This window comes from Salmo salar, chromosome 17 (assembly GCF_965601325.2).
Source record: "Salmo salar chromosome 17, fSalSal1, whole genome shotgun sequence".
NCBI classification, from domain to species: Eukaryota; Metazoa; Chordata; class Actinopteri; order Salmoniformes; family Salmonidae; genus Salmo; species Salmo salar.
Genome location: NC_138307.1, coordinates 76,516,783 through 76,536,562, shown reverse-complemented (window position 1 = coordinate 76,536,562; position 19,780 = coordinate 76,516,783). Strand labels below are relative to the sequence as shown.

Genomic DNA, 19,780 nt, shown 5'->3' with positions numbered 1-19,780 from the left:
TTTGTTAATTGTTTATTTCACTTGCTTTGGCAATGTAAACATATGTTTCCCATGCCAATAACACCCCATTAAAGAGAGCGAGAGAGAGTTGTTCCCCTTGCTCTGCAAGGGCCGCGGCTTTTGTGGAGCGATGGGTAACGATGCTTCGAGGGTGGCTGTTGTCGATGTGTGCAGAGGGTCCCTGGTTTGAGCCCGGTTGGGGCGAGGAGAGGGATGGAAGCTTTACTGTTACACAAGTAGGCGTGAGTGAACATTAAATCACATAACTAGCCATTTCTGGACAACTATGACCTCACCACACTACGTCGAAAATGGCACCCTATTCCCTAGTGCTCTTTGGGCCCTTGTCAAAAGTAGTGCACTATATAGGGAATAGAATGCTATTTGAGACGCAGCCCCACTGGGACCCTAGGAATCCAGAGAAGGGCCAATTGTTAAACAATGTCAATGTCAATGCAACCCCCGCAAAACATCTGGAGCACATTTTGTACAGAGGAAGATAGTAACGGAACAGACTCAAGCATATGATAGTAATGGAACAGACTCAAGCATATGATAGTAATGGAACAGACTCAAGCATATGATAGTAACGGAACAGACTCAAGCATATGATAGTAACGGAACAGACTCAAGCATATGATAGTAACGGAACAGACTCAAGCATATGATAGTAATGGAACAGACTCAAGCATATGATAGTAACGGAACAGACTCAAGCATATGATAGTAACGGAACAGACTCAAGCATATGATAGTAACGGAACAGACTCAAGCATATGATAGTAATGGAACAGACTCAAGCATATGATAGTAATGGAACAGACTCAAGAATATGATAGTAATGGAACAGACTCAAGCATATGATAGTAATGGAACAGACTCAAGCATATGATAGTAACGGAACAGACTCAAGCATATGATAGTAACGGAACAGACTCAAGCATATGATAGTAACGGAACAGACTCAAGCATATGATAGTAACGGAACAGACTCAAGCATATGATAGTAATGGAACAGACTCAAGCATATGATAGTAACGGAACAGACTCAAGCATATGATAGTAACGGAACAGACTCAAGCATATGATAGTAATGGAACAGACTCAAGCATATTCCCCATTCCCAGGAAAAGGATGTACGAATGAAGGAGAAGGGATCGTACGTGTTCTACAATATGTTTGAGTTCAAATCATATTTTATTTGTCACATACATGTGTATAGTAGATGTTATTGCGGGTGTAGCGAAAATGCTTGTGTTTCTAGCTCCAACAGTGCAGTAATATCTAACAAGTAATATCTAATAATATACACAATCTAAAGTAAAGGAATGGAATTAAGAATATATAAATATTTGGATGAGCAATGTCAGAGCAGCATAGACTAAGATACAGTAGAATAGGACAGAATAAGATGCTGGAATAGAACTGTTCCTTTCTGGGTAACGGATTAGTTCAACAACTACATAACTGAGCACATACAGTATGTCCAGTTGTTTCCTGTGAGGTCTTGATTGTCAACATGACACTCAACACTGAAGGGTCTTGTTTTGAAAACATCAATCCTAATTTCCTTTAGTAATCACTGAAATAACACATCTACGGTTAATCTTCTGAAACTTTCACCACTCCACTTATGATATCACTGGTTACTCCAAGCCAATGAACGGAGGAGTGAAGGAAGCATGGATTGTGTAGTAGTTGGAAATGTCCCAAGTGTTTACCCGTGACATGTCCCGCAGTACTAACTGTCACCACTAGAGGGTGTGTATTGCCGGTGACGGTTGTGTTTGGTGCTGTGTTTACATCTGCGTGCTGTTGACGTGGAAGAGACGCAGAAGAAAGATGGCGGCGCCCTCTGCAGAGCAGCAAAACGGACAAAGTGATGAATCTGATCTACAAAGCCCTATATCGACAAATGATGAAGACTCCGAAACAGGAGCGGGGGATGGAGCACTTCCCGACTACGTTGTCGACTTGATAGAGAAAGAAATCGGAGGGGATCTGAAGTCGCTGAAGAAAGTTAGCTCGCTCCTGGAGAAACTGACAGCGGAAAACAAGTTGCTGGAGGAGCAGGTAGCTAGCAAGCGCGTTGTTAACTTCATGTTGCACACGCAAATAAGCTTTCAATGCTGTATCAATTATTGCATGAAAAATAATAGAATCGTTAATAATGCGAATATTATTCTGCCCCTTGACAGCAGCTAGTTAACGTAAGTCATACAAACATGATCTATCCAGGTAGTTAACCTCTGCTAGCTAGTTTAAGGGCGTACATTTCCCTTGTTGACAGGTCTTCCTCCACCCACCTTCTCAGGTTCTGACGGTGTCCAGTTCGGTGCCGCTGCGGGTGGCAGCAGCGCTGTCTGCAGCCGAGGAGTCCCGTGTGTCTCTGGAAGGTTTGCTCCAGCGGGAGAGGGTCCTGTCCAACACCCTGATACAGCACCTGCAGGGCGCCCAGCCCTGGGCAGACAGCCTGGGACGGACCCTGGAACAGCTGGACAACACAGAGAAACACATGAAATACCTGCAGTGTGTGTCACGCATTGAAGAACTCAGGTGAGCAACAGTATTATTATTTTCTTCTTCTTGCAGTTGAACGATATATTTGCCAGTATTCAAAGATAGGAACCTGATTGGAATACACACACACAAAATGGTATCCTACTGTATGTTAAGGTGTTCTGCTAAATGTTGTTCTCTCCTCCCACAGTGACAGCATTCAGCAGTGTCTGATGACCAACAGTATATGGGAGGCAGTGGTGGCGGTGGGCAGCATGGCCAGTCTAGATGTGGGCCTAAAGCAATCTGGCTGCTCTCATCTCCAGGCCTTCCTCAGAGACACACTACGCTTCTGGCACAAGATCATTAAGGACAGACTGGCTGGGTATGTATGTATGGGTCAGACAGGGCAGGCAGTTTGTTGTGTTAGCGTGCCGGGCCGGAGCAGAAGGACTGGAGAAGGAGAACTCTGTGTTAGTTATTAGGATCTCTATTTAGATCCGTGGTCAGCAACCCTGGTCCTGGAGAGTAACCAGCCATGCAGGCCTTCGTTCCAGCCTGGCACTAACCCATCTAATTCACTGTAAATGATTAGTTGACCAGGTGTATTTGTGTTGGACCAGTAGCTCTCCAGGACCGGGCTTGGTGATTCACAGTTATTATGATGATCCCAAGTCAAGCTCCCTCAGACCTGAATGGGATTTTGAACTCCTCCTCCTCTGTCTGGCAGTGATTTTGAGGAGTTGCTGATCCAGCTCCACTGGCCGTTCATCTCTCCTCCCACCCAGTCTCTCTCCCCCCCTGCCAATGCTCAGGAGCTCCACAGCCAGCTGGAATTACTGGTGGCTCAGCTCCTGTCTCTACAGACCTCGTATCCTTCACCCCAATATAGTGTTATCAGTGTCGAAGACATACTCACTAGCATTATCGTCTGTTATACATACGCTGTTATAGACACTACTAGGTTATACACACGCTGTTATAGACACTACTGGGTTATAGACAGGACTGGGTTATAGACAGGACTGGGTTATAGACAGGACTGGGTTATAGATACTACTAGGTTATAGACACTACTAGGTTATAGACCGGACTGGGTTATAGACAGGACTGGGTTATAGACAGGACTGGGTTATAGACAGGACTGGGTTATAGACACTACTAGGTTATAGACACTACTAGGTTATAGACAGGACTGGGTTATAGACAGGACTGGGTTATAGACAGGACTGGGTTATAGACAGGACTGGGTTGTAGACAGGACTGGGTTATAGACAGGACTGGGTTATAGACACTAACTGGTTCTAGACAATACTGGGTTGTAGACAGGACTGGGTTATAGACAGGACTGGGTTATAGACACTAACTGGTTATAGACAGTACTGGGTTGTAGACAGGACTGGGTTATAGACAGGACTGGGTTATAGATACTAACTGGTTATAGAGAGTACTGGGTTGTAGACAGGACTGGGTTATAGACAGGACTGGGTTATAGACAGGACTGGGTTATAGACACTACTGGGTTATAGACAGGACTGGGTTATAGACAGGACTGGGTTATAGACAGGACTGGGTTATAGACAGTACTGGGTTATAGACAGTACTGGGTTGTAGACAGGACTGGGTTATAGACAGGACTGGGTTATAGACACTAACTGGTTATAGACAATACTGGGTTGTAGACAGGACTGGGTTGTAGACAGGACTGGGTTATAGACAGGACTGGGTTATAGACACTAACTGGTTATAGACAGTATTGGGTTGTAGACAGGACTGGGTTATAGACACTAACTGGTTATAGACAGTACTGGGTTGTAGACAGTACTGGGTTGTAGACAGGACTGGGTTGTAGACAGGACTGGGTTATAGACAGGACTGGGTTGTAGACAGTACTGGGTTATAGACACTAACTGGTTGTAGACAGTACTGGGTTGTAGACAGGACTGGGTTATAGACACTAACTGGTTATAGACAGGACTGGGTTATAGACAGGACTGGGTTGTAGACAGGACTGGGTTGTAGACAGGACTGAGTTATAGACAGGACTGAGTTATAGACAGGACTGGGTTATAGACACTAACTGGTTGTAGACAGGACTGGGTTATAGACAGGGCTGGGTTATAGACACTAACTGGGTTATAGACACTAACTGGTTATAGACAGTACTGGGTTGTAGACAGGACTGGGTTATAGACACTAACTGGTTATAGACAGGACTGGGTTGTAGACAGGACTGGGTTGTAGACAGGACTGGGTTGTAGACAGGACTGGGTTGTAGACAGGACTGGGTTATAGACACTAACTGGTTGTAGACAGGACTGGGTTGTAGACAGGACTGGGTTATAGACACTAACTGGTTGTAGACAGGACTGGGTTGTAGACAGGACTGGGTTGTAGACACTAACTGGTTGTAGACAGGACTGGGTTATAGACAGGACTGGGTTGTAGACAGGACTGGGTTATAGACAGGACTGGGTTGTAGACAGGACTGGGTTATAGACAGGACTGGGTTATAGACACTAACTGGTTATAGACAGGAATGGGTTATAGACAGGAATGGGTTGTAGACAGGACTGGGTTATAGACACTAACTGGTTGTAGACAGGACTGGGTTATAGACAGTACTGGGTTGTAGACAGGACTGGTTTGTAGACAGGACTGGGTTGTAGACAGGACTGGGGTATAGACAGGACTGGGTTATAGACACAGTGCATTATATACACTCTGCACACTTCTTCATACACTAGCTTCATACTTCATACATTCCCAGTCACAGACATACTGTTCCCCACACACTTCCTAAGATATTGACTGATATTGATGTTATCATTTTACATTGAGACATTGTACTGAGATGAATACCTGGCCAGATTCTTTAACCTGTTTCTCAGTGATGATCTCATATCAGAGAAGCCAACCTCTGTGTCCCGTGTAGGGTTGCCCCCGACAACACCCCTGTCTCTTCCTGTCCAGATCATGTTGCTTCCTCTGAGCAAGAGGTTTCGATACCACTTCACTGGAAACCGTCAGACCAACTCACTCAACAAGGTTAGAGCAACACACACCACACACACACACACACACACACACACACACACACACACACACACACACACACACACACACACACACACACACACACACACACACAGACACACACACATAGACAGAGAGACTGTGAGAATAATAATAACGTCCATCTGTCTCCATGCAGCCTGAGTGGTTCCTGACCCAGGTCCTGATGTGGATGGCTAACAGCTCCAACTTCATGGAGGAGAAGATCCAGCCCATTCTGGACAGAAATGGAGCGAACGTCAACGCCAAGGTTAGAGGATCAGCCACTAAATGATCATCTACAATCCTGACTTCATGTGCCATTGAAGTATTTGTTCACCCCCAAGATTCAAAGCTGAATGTCAAGCTGAGTCCATTGCAGTCATCTGTCAATCGTAGCAGCTCTTGATGTCCACAGTCATATGAGAGGATATAAGCATATATATATATGAATATAATAAAATCTAATGGTTATAGCTATTGAAGTATCATGTCATCCCTCCTGTCCCCACCAGGTGGAGCTGTGTCGCGGTCTACTCACCCTGGCCCAAGAGAAGCTAGCTTCGGATGCTCCACGGCTGCTCTACGACGACGCTCTCTTCTGCCACCTGGTGGATGAGATCCTGCAGTTCGAGAGGGAGCTGCGCACCACCCACTCCTACCCCAGCACCCTGCCCGGAGCGCTGCATGTCCTGCTGGACGAGGTCGTGCTGCAGAAGTGGCTCACTGTGGAGAGGAAGAGTGAGTGAGAGAGAGAGAGGCAGCAGTGGAACATCTCTCATCGTTCCCTACTCTTTCCCCGTGGCCCTAACCCTCCAATTTCTGCAGATCTGAAGGGGCTGGATAGGTATAAGCAGTGTACTGGCAGAGCTTCCGCCATATCGCTTCGACCTTACAGATCTGCAAACATTGAAGGGTTTGGGTGAAGGGAAGGAGTAGGAAGCCATTTGGGACTGACTAAAGAGATTGATTTTATGTGGGATTTGACTTCTCTGTTAGACTCTGTTTATGTCAGCGTATGTGATTTAGTGAATGTGTGATGTGTGCTCATCCCAACTGTGTGTCTCTGTAGTGGCGATAGAGAAGGTGGATGCCATGCTGTCTGCTGAGGGGGCTTGGAGCTCCCAGTACAAAGACATCAGTGACATGGACGAACTCAAGGCTCCAGACTGCGCTGAGACCTTCATGACCTTACTGCTGGTCATCACTGGTAGGATTATTAACTACTTTATCTCTCTCTCTCTCTCTCTCTCTCTCTCTCTCTCTCTCTCTCTCTCTCTCTCTCTCTCTCTCTCTCTCTCTCTTCTCTGTCTTTCTCTGTGCTCTCTCTCTCTCTCTCTCTCTCTCTCTCTCTCTCTCTCTCTCACTCTCTCTCTGTCTCTCTCTCTCTCTCTCTCGCTGCCTCTCTCTCTCTGCCTCTCTCTGTCACTCTCTCTTGTCTCTCTCTGCCTCTCTCTGTCACTCTCTCTTGTCTCTCTCTGCCTCTCTCTCTCTGCCTCTCTCTGTCACTCTCTTCTCTCTCTCTGCCTCTCACTCTGCCTCTCTCTGTCACTCTCTCTTCTCTCTCTCTGCCTCTCACTCTCTGCCTCTCTCTGTCACTCTCTCTTGTCTCTCTCTCATCTGTCTCACTCTCTCTCTCTGCCTCTCTCTGTCACTCTCTCTTGTCTCTGTCACTCTCTCTTGTCTCTCTCTGTCTCTCTCTCGTCTGTCTCACTCTCTCTGTCTGTCTTGGTGGTTGCCACTTCTCTTCCCTCTGTTTGCCGTAGAGGGACGACCTGCTGTTGAGGCAGCCTCTGACTTACTGCACTCTCTCTCTCTCTCTCTCTCTTTCCCCTTCTCTCCCTCCCTCTCTCTGCTTTCCCTTTCTCCCCCTCCACCTCCCACTATCCTCCTTCTCCCCCTGCTCCTCTCTCTCAATCTCTAATACTCCCCCTACCAGACCGCTACCGTGCCCTCCCCTGCCCTCGTGCCCAGCTGCGTTTCCTGGCGCTACAGAGAGAGCTGGTGGACGACTTCCGTATCCGCCTCACCCAGGTGATGAAGGAGGAGTCCCGTAACCCGCTGGGCGCTAGATACTGTGCTATTCTCAACGCTGCCAACTACATCTCCACCGTGCTGGGGGACTGGGGAGACAACGTGGTACGTGGCCCCTCGGAGTCATCACACTGTTGCTATACAAAACATATTGATGCAGTAGAAGCTGAGATGGGGAGAAGTCTGTCTATAATAAAGCGATGCTCTGCCTTCTTAACAACACTATCAACAAGGCAGGTCCTACAGGCCCTAGTTTTGTCGCACCTGGACTACTGTTCAGTCGTGTGGTCAGGTGCACTGCTCCAGAGGTCTTCTTCAAGGCTGTTCAACTTTCTTTACTCTCCTCCTCTATTCTTCCTCAGTTCTTCCTGCAGCTGCAGCAGTCAGCTGTGGCCCTGGGGGAGGAGGAGTTGTTGGGGCCGCTGGGGGTCACTGAGTCCGGCCGTCTGGCCTCTCTGGAGGGGTCTCTGTTTGAGGGGCTCCTGGGGCTGCTGGAGAGGCTGAGAGGAGACATGCTGGGCAGGTTACTGGAGGCTGTCATGAGGGACGTACAGAAGAAGGCCCAGCCCTACTGCAGGGACAGGTCAGTGGAGACACTCTTCACTTAGAGGAAGGGTTCTTTCTGTTGAATCTAGTTCCTCTCAAGATGTAGTCTTATCTTTGGAGTTTTAAACACTAGGCACCCACTGTCGCCTTGCTTTGCTTGGTGTTTAGGCCCAGGCTGACAGTAGGCCTGGACAGTAGGAATGAAATGTGATTTCTTGAAAGAATCTAGTAGAGCTCAGATCATCAGCTACAGCCACCATATACCCAATTGAACAACAAAATGTTAAAAAGTAGAATGACACTAACGTGTATCCTTGTCCTCCCAGGTGGTTGTCTCTGCCGTCCCAGTGTGACCAGGCCACCATGTCCCTGTCCAGTTTAGCCTGTCCTCTGATGCAGTGTCTCAGGGACCACCTGCTCCAGCTGCAGCAGATGCTGTGTCTGCCTCTCTTCCAGATGGGCTGGCAGGACCTGGCTGAGAGGCTGGACCTCTTCCTCTACCAGAATGTGAGTCACACTGCTGGCCTGCTACAATAGGAATGAATCAGATAGTTGACTTCATTAAATATTTGAACTTTTAGTGATTTCGCAGATACTACTGTCTGGAGTGACTTAAAAGAAGGTAATTAGATTGTCACACATCATTAGACACATCTGTTCTCAAATACATTAAAACTACAATGGCTACTGACTAATTCTAATGATAAAATACAGACGTAAGAAATAGGATGAAGCAATAGAGTGTTTTTTTTGGGGTAATCACATCTCTATTAACTTCTGGACCTGCTACCTGTCTCCCTCAGGTGATTCTGTATAACCACTTCAACGAGGGGGGTGCAGCCCAGCTCCAATTCGACATGACAAGAAACCTCTTCCCTCTGTTTGGACACTACTGCAAGAGGCCTGAGAACTTCTTCAAACAGTGAGTGGGCCATTACATACAATGGCAATTCTGCCGACAATATCACCTGAAAACATTGTCCACTGTACCGTAATCTTTAGAAGAGACCTCCAGTTTGTTTGTAGTTCCTTAGGTTATTATATCTCCTGCACAGGGGTTGAATTCCTTGTCAAATAATTTCTAGGTAAAAATGATTGGTCATGTCTCCCTCCCTCAGTGTGAAGGAGGCCTGCGTCATCCTGTGTCTGAATGTGGGCTCAGCTCTTCTTCTACGAGACGTCCTGAGGCAGGCTGAGGAAGATGAGGAGGAACCAGGGACCCCAGAGGGCCAGCAGCCCAGCCCTGTGTCAGCCCTCAACGAGCTGGGGGTCTACCGCCTGGCCCCCTGCGACGTCCTCATCCTGCTCAACCTCAGGGCCTCCTGGCCGGGAAAGTGAGGGGAGATGGGAGGAAGAACAGTAGCCTGGTCCCAGATGTGTTTTTGACAACTCCTATGGTCTTTGTGATGCCGATTGGCTATAGGAGTTGAGCAAGGAGCAAGGCAGCTCTAACAGATCTGTGACCAGGCTAGGGCGGCTTCAGCTGGCAAAGAACAACCACTACCAATGAACTACACCGTATCCCAGAAACCTGGAATAGACCGCTCTCATTCCTGAATACTCCTGTCCTATCCCGTTAAATCCCAGTTTTGTTTACTTTGCCGATCCTCTGTCTACAAGCTCAGCACTTGTTCCATATCAACTCACCACTCCTGGCCTAAAGGCAGGAGAGAGACCTCGACTGGAGGCTGATGGATGTGTTTATATGAACGGACACTGCTCATGTAGATGACATTATTTGTCTATTGACTGACAGCACAGACTTCTGTCTTCTGGTGGAGGAGATCTAGTAGTACCACTACGTTACATGGTGTGGATGGGTATTTCAGGAGGTCCCCCTCTCACTTCCTGACAGGGACTGTTGTCTTTAACCAGACGAGATATAGGAGACCTTAACACTGCTGTTTTAAGCAGTCCAGTGCATTTGATAACAACAACAGCCCTGTCTGTCACATTACCTTATTTAATGTCATATACATTTGTAAAGAAGTGAGAAATAAAAACGTTTAAATCCCGAAAATGTCATTTATGTCAGTAACTGCCTTTTTGACAACAAATCATGTACATTCATGCTAATGTATTTCAGAGTGAAAGATTCTGATGAAGTCACTCCAGTGAGCCAAGTGGGTCTCAGCAGCCTGCCCAGGTGGGTCTCAGCAGCCTGCCCAGGTGGGTCTCAGCAGCCTGCCCAGGTGGGTCTCAGCAGCCTGCCCAGGTGGGTCTCAGCAGCCTGCCCAGGTGGGTCTCAGCAGCCTGCCCAGGTGGGTCTCAGCAGCCTGCCCAGGTGCAGTATGCCATAGAAACAGAAGCAGTGTTGGAGACACTGAGGTATAATGAGCGCTAGAGACTGCATCCATATGTCCGACAGTTTAATCTCCTGACATTCTTCATGATCAGGTTTCATCTGATTTATACGACCAACATCACATGTGCACTAGCACTCAATGCGCAAAGGGAGTAGCGATTACGTCATCCGAAAACATAGCAGACATTGGATGAATATTAAAACGTTAATGGGCTTGTTTGATATTGCAGGTGACTGCTGACTGACTGATCTACAAATCACCTTGCATCATAAATAACGACTCATTATTTGTAGATCATTCAGTCACAATCGATACATCACGCTGTGACGCTCTCCAACAGGACCACTATCTTCAGCTGTGAGTACTGGCAAAAAAATAATTCAAATAATTAAATGGCTGTTTTGTGCACAAAGGTTATGACTAAAGTGTCTTATTAGGAATTTTCTAGTCTGACTTCTCTATGTGGCCGTCTATGGATATTGTCTTTTGATGTCAGTTAAACTGCAGTACCGAAGCAAAACTGTAGGAGCAGTTGAAACCATGCTTCAAGACCAGAACCCTGGTCCCTTTGGCTGGAGAGCATCAAATCCATGATGCATTGTGGGTAAATAGTGACTGACTGATCTACAAATACTAATCAGGAGTTAATTATGATCCAAGGTCAAACAGGCCCATTGTCCATAGAAAGGGCGGTCTGGTAAACATGGATCGGTAGGGCGACACCACTGAGGTAGAAAGAACGGTGCGACACTCATTTTCTGTGGATTCGGCGCCATCTTCTGGACACCAAAATCATTAGTGGGTCTGCAATCATCTAGTCTGGTCTGATGCTGTTTCCGGTTTGTTCCTGCACGCCGATGTTGTGATCTACGGTGGAGCTACGTTTGTGTTTTCCAAATAAACCCGGCGGATTTGAACGAGTCTTTGTCATCATGTCGACTGCCCTCGAGAGCTACATCAACCGTATCCTTTGAACTAAATGAATTCTGGAACAGTCCCTGAATGGGACTGTTGCTGATGAATCGCGTGATTATTGATGCGTGGGTGCTTTGGCCTGCTAGATTGAGCTTTGCTAGCAATAGCATCACATATGGCTTTTTAGTAGAATGACATGTAACTGTGCGCTAGTTAGATAAAAGATAATACAAATGATTTTGGAAGCCAAACATGGGTACATGTTCATCCAACTGTGTTATTTAAGCAATAAGGCTCGAGGATGTGTGGTATATGGCCAATATACCACGGATATATGCGCTGTTCTTTAGCACGACTCAAAGCTGAGTGCCTGAATACAGCCCGTAGCTGTGGTATATTGGCAATATAGCACAAACCCCCGAGGTGCCTTATTGCTATTATAAACTGTTTACACATTTAATTAGAACAGTACAAATACATGTTTTGTCATACCTGTGGTATACAGTCTGATACACAACGGCTTTCAGCCAATCAGCATTCAGGGCTTGAACCACCAAGTTTATAATAGCAAGCTAACTATGGATTTGTCGTGCAAGCTCAACAGTATTGCTGCATGTGCAGCTTCTCATGAAATAGCAGCCTGGTCTCATATGCCTCGATTGGGGCGGCAGGTAGTCTAGTGGTTAGAGCGTTGGACTAGAAAGGTTGCAAGATTGAAGCCCCGGTTCAAATCTGTCGCTCTGCCCCTGAACAAGGCAGTTAACCCACTGTTCCCCTGAACAAGGCAGTTAACCCACTGTTCCCCTGAACAAGGCAGTTAACCCACTGTGCCCCTGAACAAGGCAGTTAACCCACTGTGCCCCTGAACAAGGCAGTTAACCCACTGTGCCCCTGAACAAGGCAGTTAACCCACTGTGCCCCTGAACAAGGCAGTTAACCCACTGTGCCCCTGAACAAGGCAGTTAACCCACTGTGCCCCTGAACAAGGCAGTTAACCCACTGTGCCCCTGAACAAGGCAGTTAACCCACTGTTCCTAGGCCGTCTTTGAAAATAGGAATTTGCGCTTAACTGACTTGCCTAGTTAAATAAAGGTAAAATAAAATGCTCAATGGGTGACATGTCTGAGTATGTAGGCCATTTTCAGCTTCCAGGAATTGTGTACGGGTCCTTGCGATATGGGGCCGGGCATTATCATGCTAAAACAGATGAATGGCACGACAATGGGCCTCAGGATTTTGTCACGGTATCTCTCTGCATTCAAATTGCCATCGATAAAATGCAGTTGTGTTCGTTGGCCGTAGCTTATGCCTGCCCATACCATAACCCTCTGTTCACAACGTTGACATCAGCAAACCACTCACCGACACAACGCCATACACATGGTCTGTGGTTAGAAGTACTGCCAAATTCTCTAAAACGACATTATAGTAGAGAAATGAACATTAAATTCTCTGGCAACAGCCCTGGTGGACATTCCTGCAGTCAGCATGCTAATTACATACTCCCTCAAAACTTGAGAAGTCTGTGGCATTGTTGTGACAAAATTGCACATTTTGGTGACCTTTTAGGGGCACCTGTGTAATGATCGTGCTGTTTAATCAGCTTCTTGATAATCCATCCACTTTACAGGATAGGCATATCTTGACAAAAGAGAGATGCTCTCTAACAGTGATGTAAACGAATTTGTGCAAAATATTTGAGAGAAATAAGCTTTTTGTGTGTATGGATCATTTCTGGGATCTTTTATTTCAGCTCATAAAACATGGGACCAATACTTTACATGTTGTTTTTGTTCAGTGTATGTACCACGCAATGTTGCAAGGCAAGCGCAGCGTTTCATTGGAAATGAATGCACCAAAACGCATTGACGCTGTCGGTCTGATCGAGGTGATAGACTAGACGTAATATAGTAAACGTAAATCCTGGACACTCAAAACGTTTAGTATGGTTACATAAGAGAGTACGTTACTCAATAAGTAAAAACTAAAGTAGGGTGGTTGGTCGTATAACGCGAACATCTAGCAACCCAAAAGTTGTGTGTTCGAATCTCATCACGGACAACTTAAGCATTTTAGCTAAGTTGGTAACTTTGCAACTACTTACTATTTTTTTTAGCTACTTTGCATGTTAGCTAACCTTAACCCTTTAACCTAACCTTAACCCCAAGCCTAGCGACAACAAATTGGAATTAGTAACATATCATACTTATTGTATTTCGTAACATATATAAATTATTTATTTTACCTTTATTTGACTAGGCAAGTCAGTTAAGAACAAATTCTTATTTTCAATGAACGTCAGCTTATTACCTTGTCAGCTCGGGGATTCGATCTTGCAACCTTTCGGTTACTAGTCCAACGCTCTAACCACTAGGCTACCTGCTGCCCATGGACGGATGAAGGACATACACAAATGAATACTTATACAAATGATGAATGTTACAGATTTACATTTAATATGTTACGTCTACCCCTGAGACCAGGTTGGAAATAGTGTACCAAATGTTTTCCTTAGCTGTTGTGTTTCAGGTACAGTGGCCATCGTTACATCTGACGGACGGATGATAGTGGTATGGCTCTAGCTACTTCACTGCCGTACTTGGCTCCAGATCTGTGCATCTGTATGTGTCTGAATGGTTTTGACTGGACCATAAGCCTGATTTTGTGTGTGTACTGTTTGGATTGGACCGTTGATCTGTGTGTACTGTTTTGATTGGACCGTTGATCTGTGTGTGTACTGTTTTGATTGGACCGTTGATCTGATTGTGTGTGTACTGTTTTGATTGGACCGTTGATCTGACTGTCCGTGTACTGTTTTGATTGGACCGTTGAACTGACTGTGTGTTCAGGGCACCCTGAAGGGCTTTGACCAGACCATCAACCTGATTCTGGATGAGAGTCATGAGCGTGTGTTCAGTTCCTCTCAGGGCGTGGAGCAGGTGGTCCTGGGACTATACATCGTCAGAGGAGACAACGTGTAAGTATCATGTCGACCTCTGGCTGAACTCTCACCTTTCTCCCAAACGACCTCTTATGACCTCTCCCTCTCACTGTGCCCGTTCACTCCCCATCAAGGACTTGGATTGGTGAAGAGACTGAGTGTCGACAACATTTCTGAAACCGTGAGGGGAATGGACACTTTAACTGGCCACTTTGGATGGGGGGGGGGGGGGATAGGGATCAGACTTCAACACACAGAAGTACACCCAGGCCCAACTGCTCTCCTCTGTTTTGCAGTGCTGTGATTGGGGAGATTGACGAGGACACAGATTCTTCGCTGGACCTGGGGAACATCCGTGCTGAACCCCTTAACTCTATAGTCCACTGACCTCTCACCCTGACCCCTCAACTCTGGTGTGCTGACCCCTACACCTGAGTGATTGTGTGTGTGAGAGAGAGTGTGAAAGAGAAAGTGAGAAATAGAGTAGTGTTTAAATTTTCACCACCTACTCAGCAATAACTGATGTCCCTGTCTGAAGAGCACAGTTTATCTTCCCTCGTGAAGGACCCAGGGGACTAATAATAGGATGTTGATGAATTTGTGGTGATATTTTTTAATAAAGTGTGTTTCGTTTAACATGAAGTGTGTGTTGTTACTCCTCAACAACGGTGTGAGTGAGAGGGAGTAAAGGTCTATTATAAACTGGGTGGTTCGAGCCCTGAATGCTGATTGGCTGACAGCCGTGGTATATCAGACCATATACCATGGATGTGACAAAACATGTATTTTTACTGCTCTAATTACTTTGGTAACCAGTTTATAATAGCAATTGTGTCGTGCGTAAGAACAGCCCTTAGCCGTGGTATATTGGACATATACCACACCCCCTCGTGCCTTATTGCTTAAATATATAGTACCTTCAGAAAGTATTAATTCATACCTCTTGACTTATTCTACATTTTGTGTTACAGCCTGAATTAAAAATGGATGAAATAATTTTTTTCTCAACCATCTACACACCCCATAATAACAAAGTGAAAACATGTTTTTGGAAATGTTTGCAAATGTATTGAAAATGAAATCTAGAAATATCTAATTTACATAACTATTCCCACTCCGATGCTCCAAATTGATCTTGGGGGCATCCAATTTCCTTTGATCATCCTTGAGATGTCACTACAACTTGATTGGAGTTGACCTGTGGCAAATTCAATTGTTTGGACATCATTTTGAAAGAAACAAATCAAATGTTATTGGTCACATACACATGGTGAGCAGATGTTAATGTGAGTGTAGCGAAATGCTTGTGCTTGAAGTTCCGACTATGCATTAATATCTAACAAATTCACAACAACTACCATATACACACACATGTAAAGGGGTGAATAGAATATGTACATATTAATATATGGATGAGTGATGGTGTGCGGCATAGGCAAGATACAGTAGATGGTATAGAATACAGTATATACATATGAGATGAGTAATGTAGGATATGTAGAAATGATTAAAGTGGCGTTATTTAAAGTGACTAGTGATACCTTTATTTTGTCCATTTATTTAAGTGGCCAGAGATTTGAGTCAGTATGTTGGCAGCAGCCTCTTTATGTTAGTGATGGCTGTTTAACAGTCTGATGGCCTTGAGTTGGAATCTGTTTTTCAGTCTCTCGGTCCCAGCTTTGATGCACCTGTACTGACCCCGCCTTCTGGATGGATGGTGAACAGGCAGTGGCTCGGGTGGTTGTTGTCCTTGATGATCTTTTTGGCCTTCCTGTGACGTTGGGTGCTGTAGGTGTCCTAGAGGGCAGGGAGTTTGCTCCCGGTGATGCGTTGTGCCGACCGCACCACCCTCTGGAGAGCCTTGTGGTTGAGGGCGGTGCAATTGCCATACCAGGCGGTGATACAGCCCGACAGGGTGCTCTCGATTGTGCATCTGTAAAAGTTTGTGAGGGTTTGAGATGTCAAGCCAAATTTGTTCAGCCTCCTGAGGAGATTGGACATTGGCGAGTAATATGCTCGGAAGCGGTGGATGGTGTACTCGCCTTCTGAGTCTGACCAGTAGGCCGCTCCGTCTGCCTCTCCTGCGGTGACCTCGTTGTTTTGGGTCGGCCTCTGGGATAAGATCGCATGTCCAGGGTGGAGGTCCGAACAAAGGACCTGCCTCGGGAAAGATGTATTCCTGGTCGTAATGTTGGTAAGTTGACATAGCTTTTATATCCAATAGTTCTTCCTGGCTGTATGTAATAACACTTGAGATTTTCTGGGCTAACAATGTAAGAAATAATACATAAAAAACAAATAACTGCATAGTTTTCTAAGGATCTGAAGCGAGGTGACCGTCTCTGTCGGCGCCATCTCAATACTTGTCTACATAAGGTCCCACAGTTGACAGTGCATGTCAGAGCAGAAACTATACCATGAAGTCCAAGGAACTGTCTGTAGATCTCTGAGATAGAATTGTGATGGGCCGTATATCAAGAGTGTTGAAAGTTTCCTAGAGCACAGTGGTCTCCATCATTGGGAAATTGAAAAAATATGAAACTACCCAGACTGCCTTGAGCTGGCCGTCCGACCAAACCGGGCAAGATGGACCTTGGTCAGGAAACTGACCGAGAACCCAATGACCACTCTGGCAGAACTAAAGAGTTCCTTGGCTAAGATGGGAGAACCTGCCAGAAGGACAAGTCTGTACAGGACTTCACCCATCTGGGCTTTATGGGAGTGGCCAGATGGAAACCACTCCTGAGAAAAGGCCCACCTTTAAGTTTGGAAAAAGGTCTGATGAGACAAAAATGTTGCTCTTTGACCTGAATGCAAAGTAAAAGTAAATCTGGGACAACTCAAATTAGTATAATATGTTATGTTTGGTATGGTTACATAAGACTGGTTAATTTAGGCAAAAACAAAAGTGGGGTGGATGGGTGGCTTTATAACACGAATGTCTTGAATCTTATCACGGCCAATTTTAGCTAATTAGCAACTTTGTAACTACTTTTTAGCTACGTTGCAACTAGTTAGAAAGTTAGCTAACCCTTCCCCTAAACTTAACCCCTAGAGCTAGTTAGTGTTAGCCACCTAGCTGTTAGCAATAAGAAATTGTAATTCGTGACATATCATACGTTTAACAAATGGTAGGGTCATAATAACTATCAAACTAGTCAGGAGTAGAACAAATCTATAGCAGTTTTATGCAATTGCTTTCAATTTGGGTCTGTTAAGGTTTTCAAAACTTCAGAGTTTCATACCTGTACCGGAACGCTGCTCCTGAACACTGTCATGTCTTCCAACCTTGAGGACACACGGGTCAAATACCCCTCTCTGTCTGTCTGTATGGATGGACTAGTGACCAATGGGTGTGAGTGGTGGAGCAGGTCAGTTAGTCAATAACTACTACAGTAGTGACAACCCACCACGAGTCAGAAAGGGAAACAGTCATGTTGACCTAAATAAATCTGACCCTACCACATCCCCTCATCCCCTTACCCTCACCCTTCTTCTCACCCTCAACCCTCCCCTTACCCAAACATCCCCTCATCCCCTTACCCTCACCCTTCTTCTCACCCTCAACCCTCCCCTTACCCAAACATCCCCTCATCCCCTTACCCTCACCCTTCTTCTCACCCTCAACCCTCCCCTTACCCAAACATCCCCTCATCCCCTTACCCTCACCCTTCTTCTCACCCTCACCCCTACCCTTACCCAAACATCCCCTCATCCCCTTACCCTCACCCTTCTTCTCACCCTCACCCTTCTTCTCACCCTCAATCTCACCCCTCCCCTTACACTCACCCCTCCCCTTAGCCTCACCCTTCTTCTCACCCTCAATCTCACCCCTCCCCTTACACTCACCCCTCCCCTTACCCTCACCCTTCTTCTCACCCTCAACCCTCCCCTTACCCTCACACCTCCCCTTACCCTCACCCTTCTTCTCACCCTCAATCTCACCCCTCCCCTTACACTCACCCCCTTCCCTTACCCTCACCCTTCTTCTCACCCTTACCCTCACCCCTCCCCTTACCCTCACCCGTCTTCTTACCCTCAATCTCACCCACTCCCCGTACACTCACCCCCCCACATCAAACATATAATCCAGTATATTAACTCTATCCAGTTTCATCTAGCTTTACCTGTCTTCCTTTACCTGAACCCTCCCTGATCCTTACATCTGACCCTGGTCTATACCTGTCTTCCTCTTCCTGTACCCTCCCTGATCCTTACATCTGACCCTGGTCTATACCTGTCTTCCTCTACCTGTACCCTCCCTGATCCTTACATCTGACCCTGGTCTATACCTGTCTTCCTCTTCCTGTACCCTCCCTGATCCTTACATCTGACCCTGGTCTATACCTGTCCTCCTCTACCTGTATCCTCCCTGATCCTTACATCTGACCCTGGTCTATACCTGTCCTCCTCTACCTGAACCCTCCCTGATCCTTACATCTGACCCTGGTCTATACCTGTCTTCCTCTACCTGAACCCTCCCTGATCCTTACATCTGTCCCTGTTCTATACCTGTCCTCCTCTACCTGTACCCTCCCTGATCCTTACATCTGACCCTGGTCTATACCTGTCTTCCTCTACCTGTACCCTCCCTGATCCTTACATCTGACCCTGGTCTATACCTGTCTTCCTCTACCTGTACCCTCCCTGATCCTTACATCTGACCCTGGTCTATACCTGTCTTCCTCTACCTGTACCCTCCCTGATCCTTACATCTGACCCTGGTCTATACCTGTCTTCCTCTACCTGTACCCTCCCTGATCCTTACATCTGACCCTGGTCTATACCTGTCTTCCTCTTCCTGTACCCTCCCTGATCCTTACATCTGACCCTGGTCTATACCTGTCCTCCTCTACCTGTACCCTCCCTGATCCTTACATCTGACCCTGGTCTATACCTGTCCTCCTCTACCTGTACCCTCCCTGATCCTTACATCTGACTCTGGTCTATACCTGTCTTCCTCTACCTGTACCTTCCCTAGTCCGAACCTAACATCTGACCTGTCTTCCCTCATGCCTTAATATATATGGTTTTCCATCAAATATGAAAGACACATAATGGAACTTAATCAAAGCATTTCATAGGCCTATACCCATAACATCACTTATGCCACATCTCACAACCAGAATGCTACTCTTTATGTATAAAACTCACCTGTGTCACTTAAGATAACCAGAAGAGGGTGCCATTGTGAAGAATCAAGAAATCTAATTCAGAATGCGTAATTTACAGACAATCACCAATGTCAGGCATCACACAATGATAGCACTATCAAACTCAATTAAATATTTAAAGGCAGCACTCTTAAGGATCGCCTAAAATGTCATACCCAAATCTAACTGCCTGTAGCTCAGGAACTGAAGCAAGGATATGCATATTCATGATACCATTTGAAAGGAAACACTTGGAAATTTGTGGAAATGTGAAATTAATGTAGGAGAATATAACACATTGGATCTGGTAAAAGATAATACACCCCCCCCCC

General features: G+C 46.0%; 2 protein-coding genes and 1 long non-coding RNA gene across 5 annotated transcripts; 2 read left to right on the top strand and 1 right to left on the bottom strand.

Annotated features, from left to right (window-relative positions):
* Window positions 1-1,803: 1,803 nt before the first annotated feature.
* On the top strand, window positions 1,804-10,153 carry rint1 (RAD50 interactor 1). Of its 2 annotated transcripts, none has more exons than XM_082964155.1 (13): window positions 1,804-2,073; window positions 2,315-2,556; window positions 2,711-2,884; window positions 3,230-3,370; window positions 5,391-5,547; window positions 5,714-5,824; window positions 6,069-6,294; window positions 6,626-6,763; window positions 7,493-7,692; window positions 7,950-8,170; window positions 8,460-8,640; window positions 8,937-9,055; window positions 9,252-10,153. In XM_082964155.1, exons 1-13 carry the CDS (start codon window positions 1,843-1,845, stop codon window positions 9,469-9,471), a joined length of 2,361 nt encoding a protein of 786 aa, XP_082820281.1. In that variant the 5' UTR covers window positions 1,804-1,842; the 3' UTR covers window positions 9,472-10,153. The 2 variants fall into 2 exon arrangements, with proteins under 2 accessions (XP_082820281.1, XP_082820280.1); XM_082964154.1 differs by having other exon boundaries at window positions 1,808-2,073; window positions 2,291-2,556.
* An 886-nt stretch (window positions 10,154-11,039) lies between these two features.
* Window positions 11,040-14,931, top strand: LOC145861428 (U6 snRNA-associated Sm-like protein LSm8). Its single transcript, XM_082964157.1, has 4 exons — window positions 11,040-11,402; window positions 13,884-13,924; window positions 14,204-14,331; window positions 14,592-14,931. Exons 1-4 carry the CDS (start codon window positions 11,372-11,374, stop codon window positions 14,680-14,682), a joined length of 291 nt encoding a protein of 96 aa, XP_082820283.1. The 5' UTR covers window positions 11,040-11,371; the 3' UTR covers window positions 14,683-14,931.
* Window positions 14,932-15,522: 591 nt separating this feature from the next.
* Window positions 15,523-17,677, bottom strand: LOC145861429 (uncharacterized). 2 transcript variants are annotated; one of them, XR_014381231.1, is made up of 3 exons: window positions 17,541-17,677; window positions 16,338-16,452; window positions 15,523-16,228 (listed from the first exon to the last, which is right to left on the bottom strand). It is a non-coding gene; the product is annotated as an uncharacterized LOC145861429 (long non-coding RNA). The 2 variants fall into 2 exon arrangements; XR_014381232.1 differs by having other exon boundaries at window positions 16,338-16,474; window positions 17,541-17,649.
* Window positions 17,678-19,780: the final 2,103 nt, after the last annotated feature.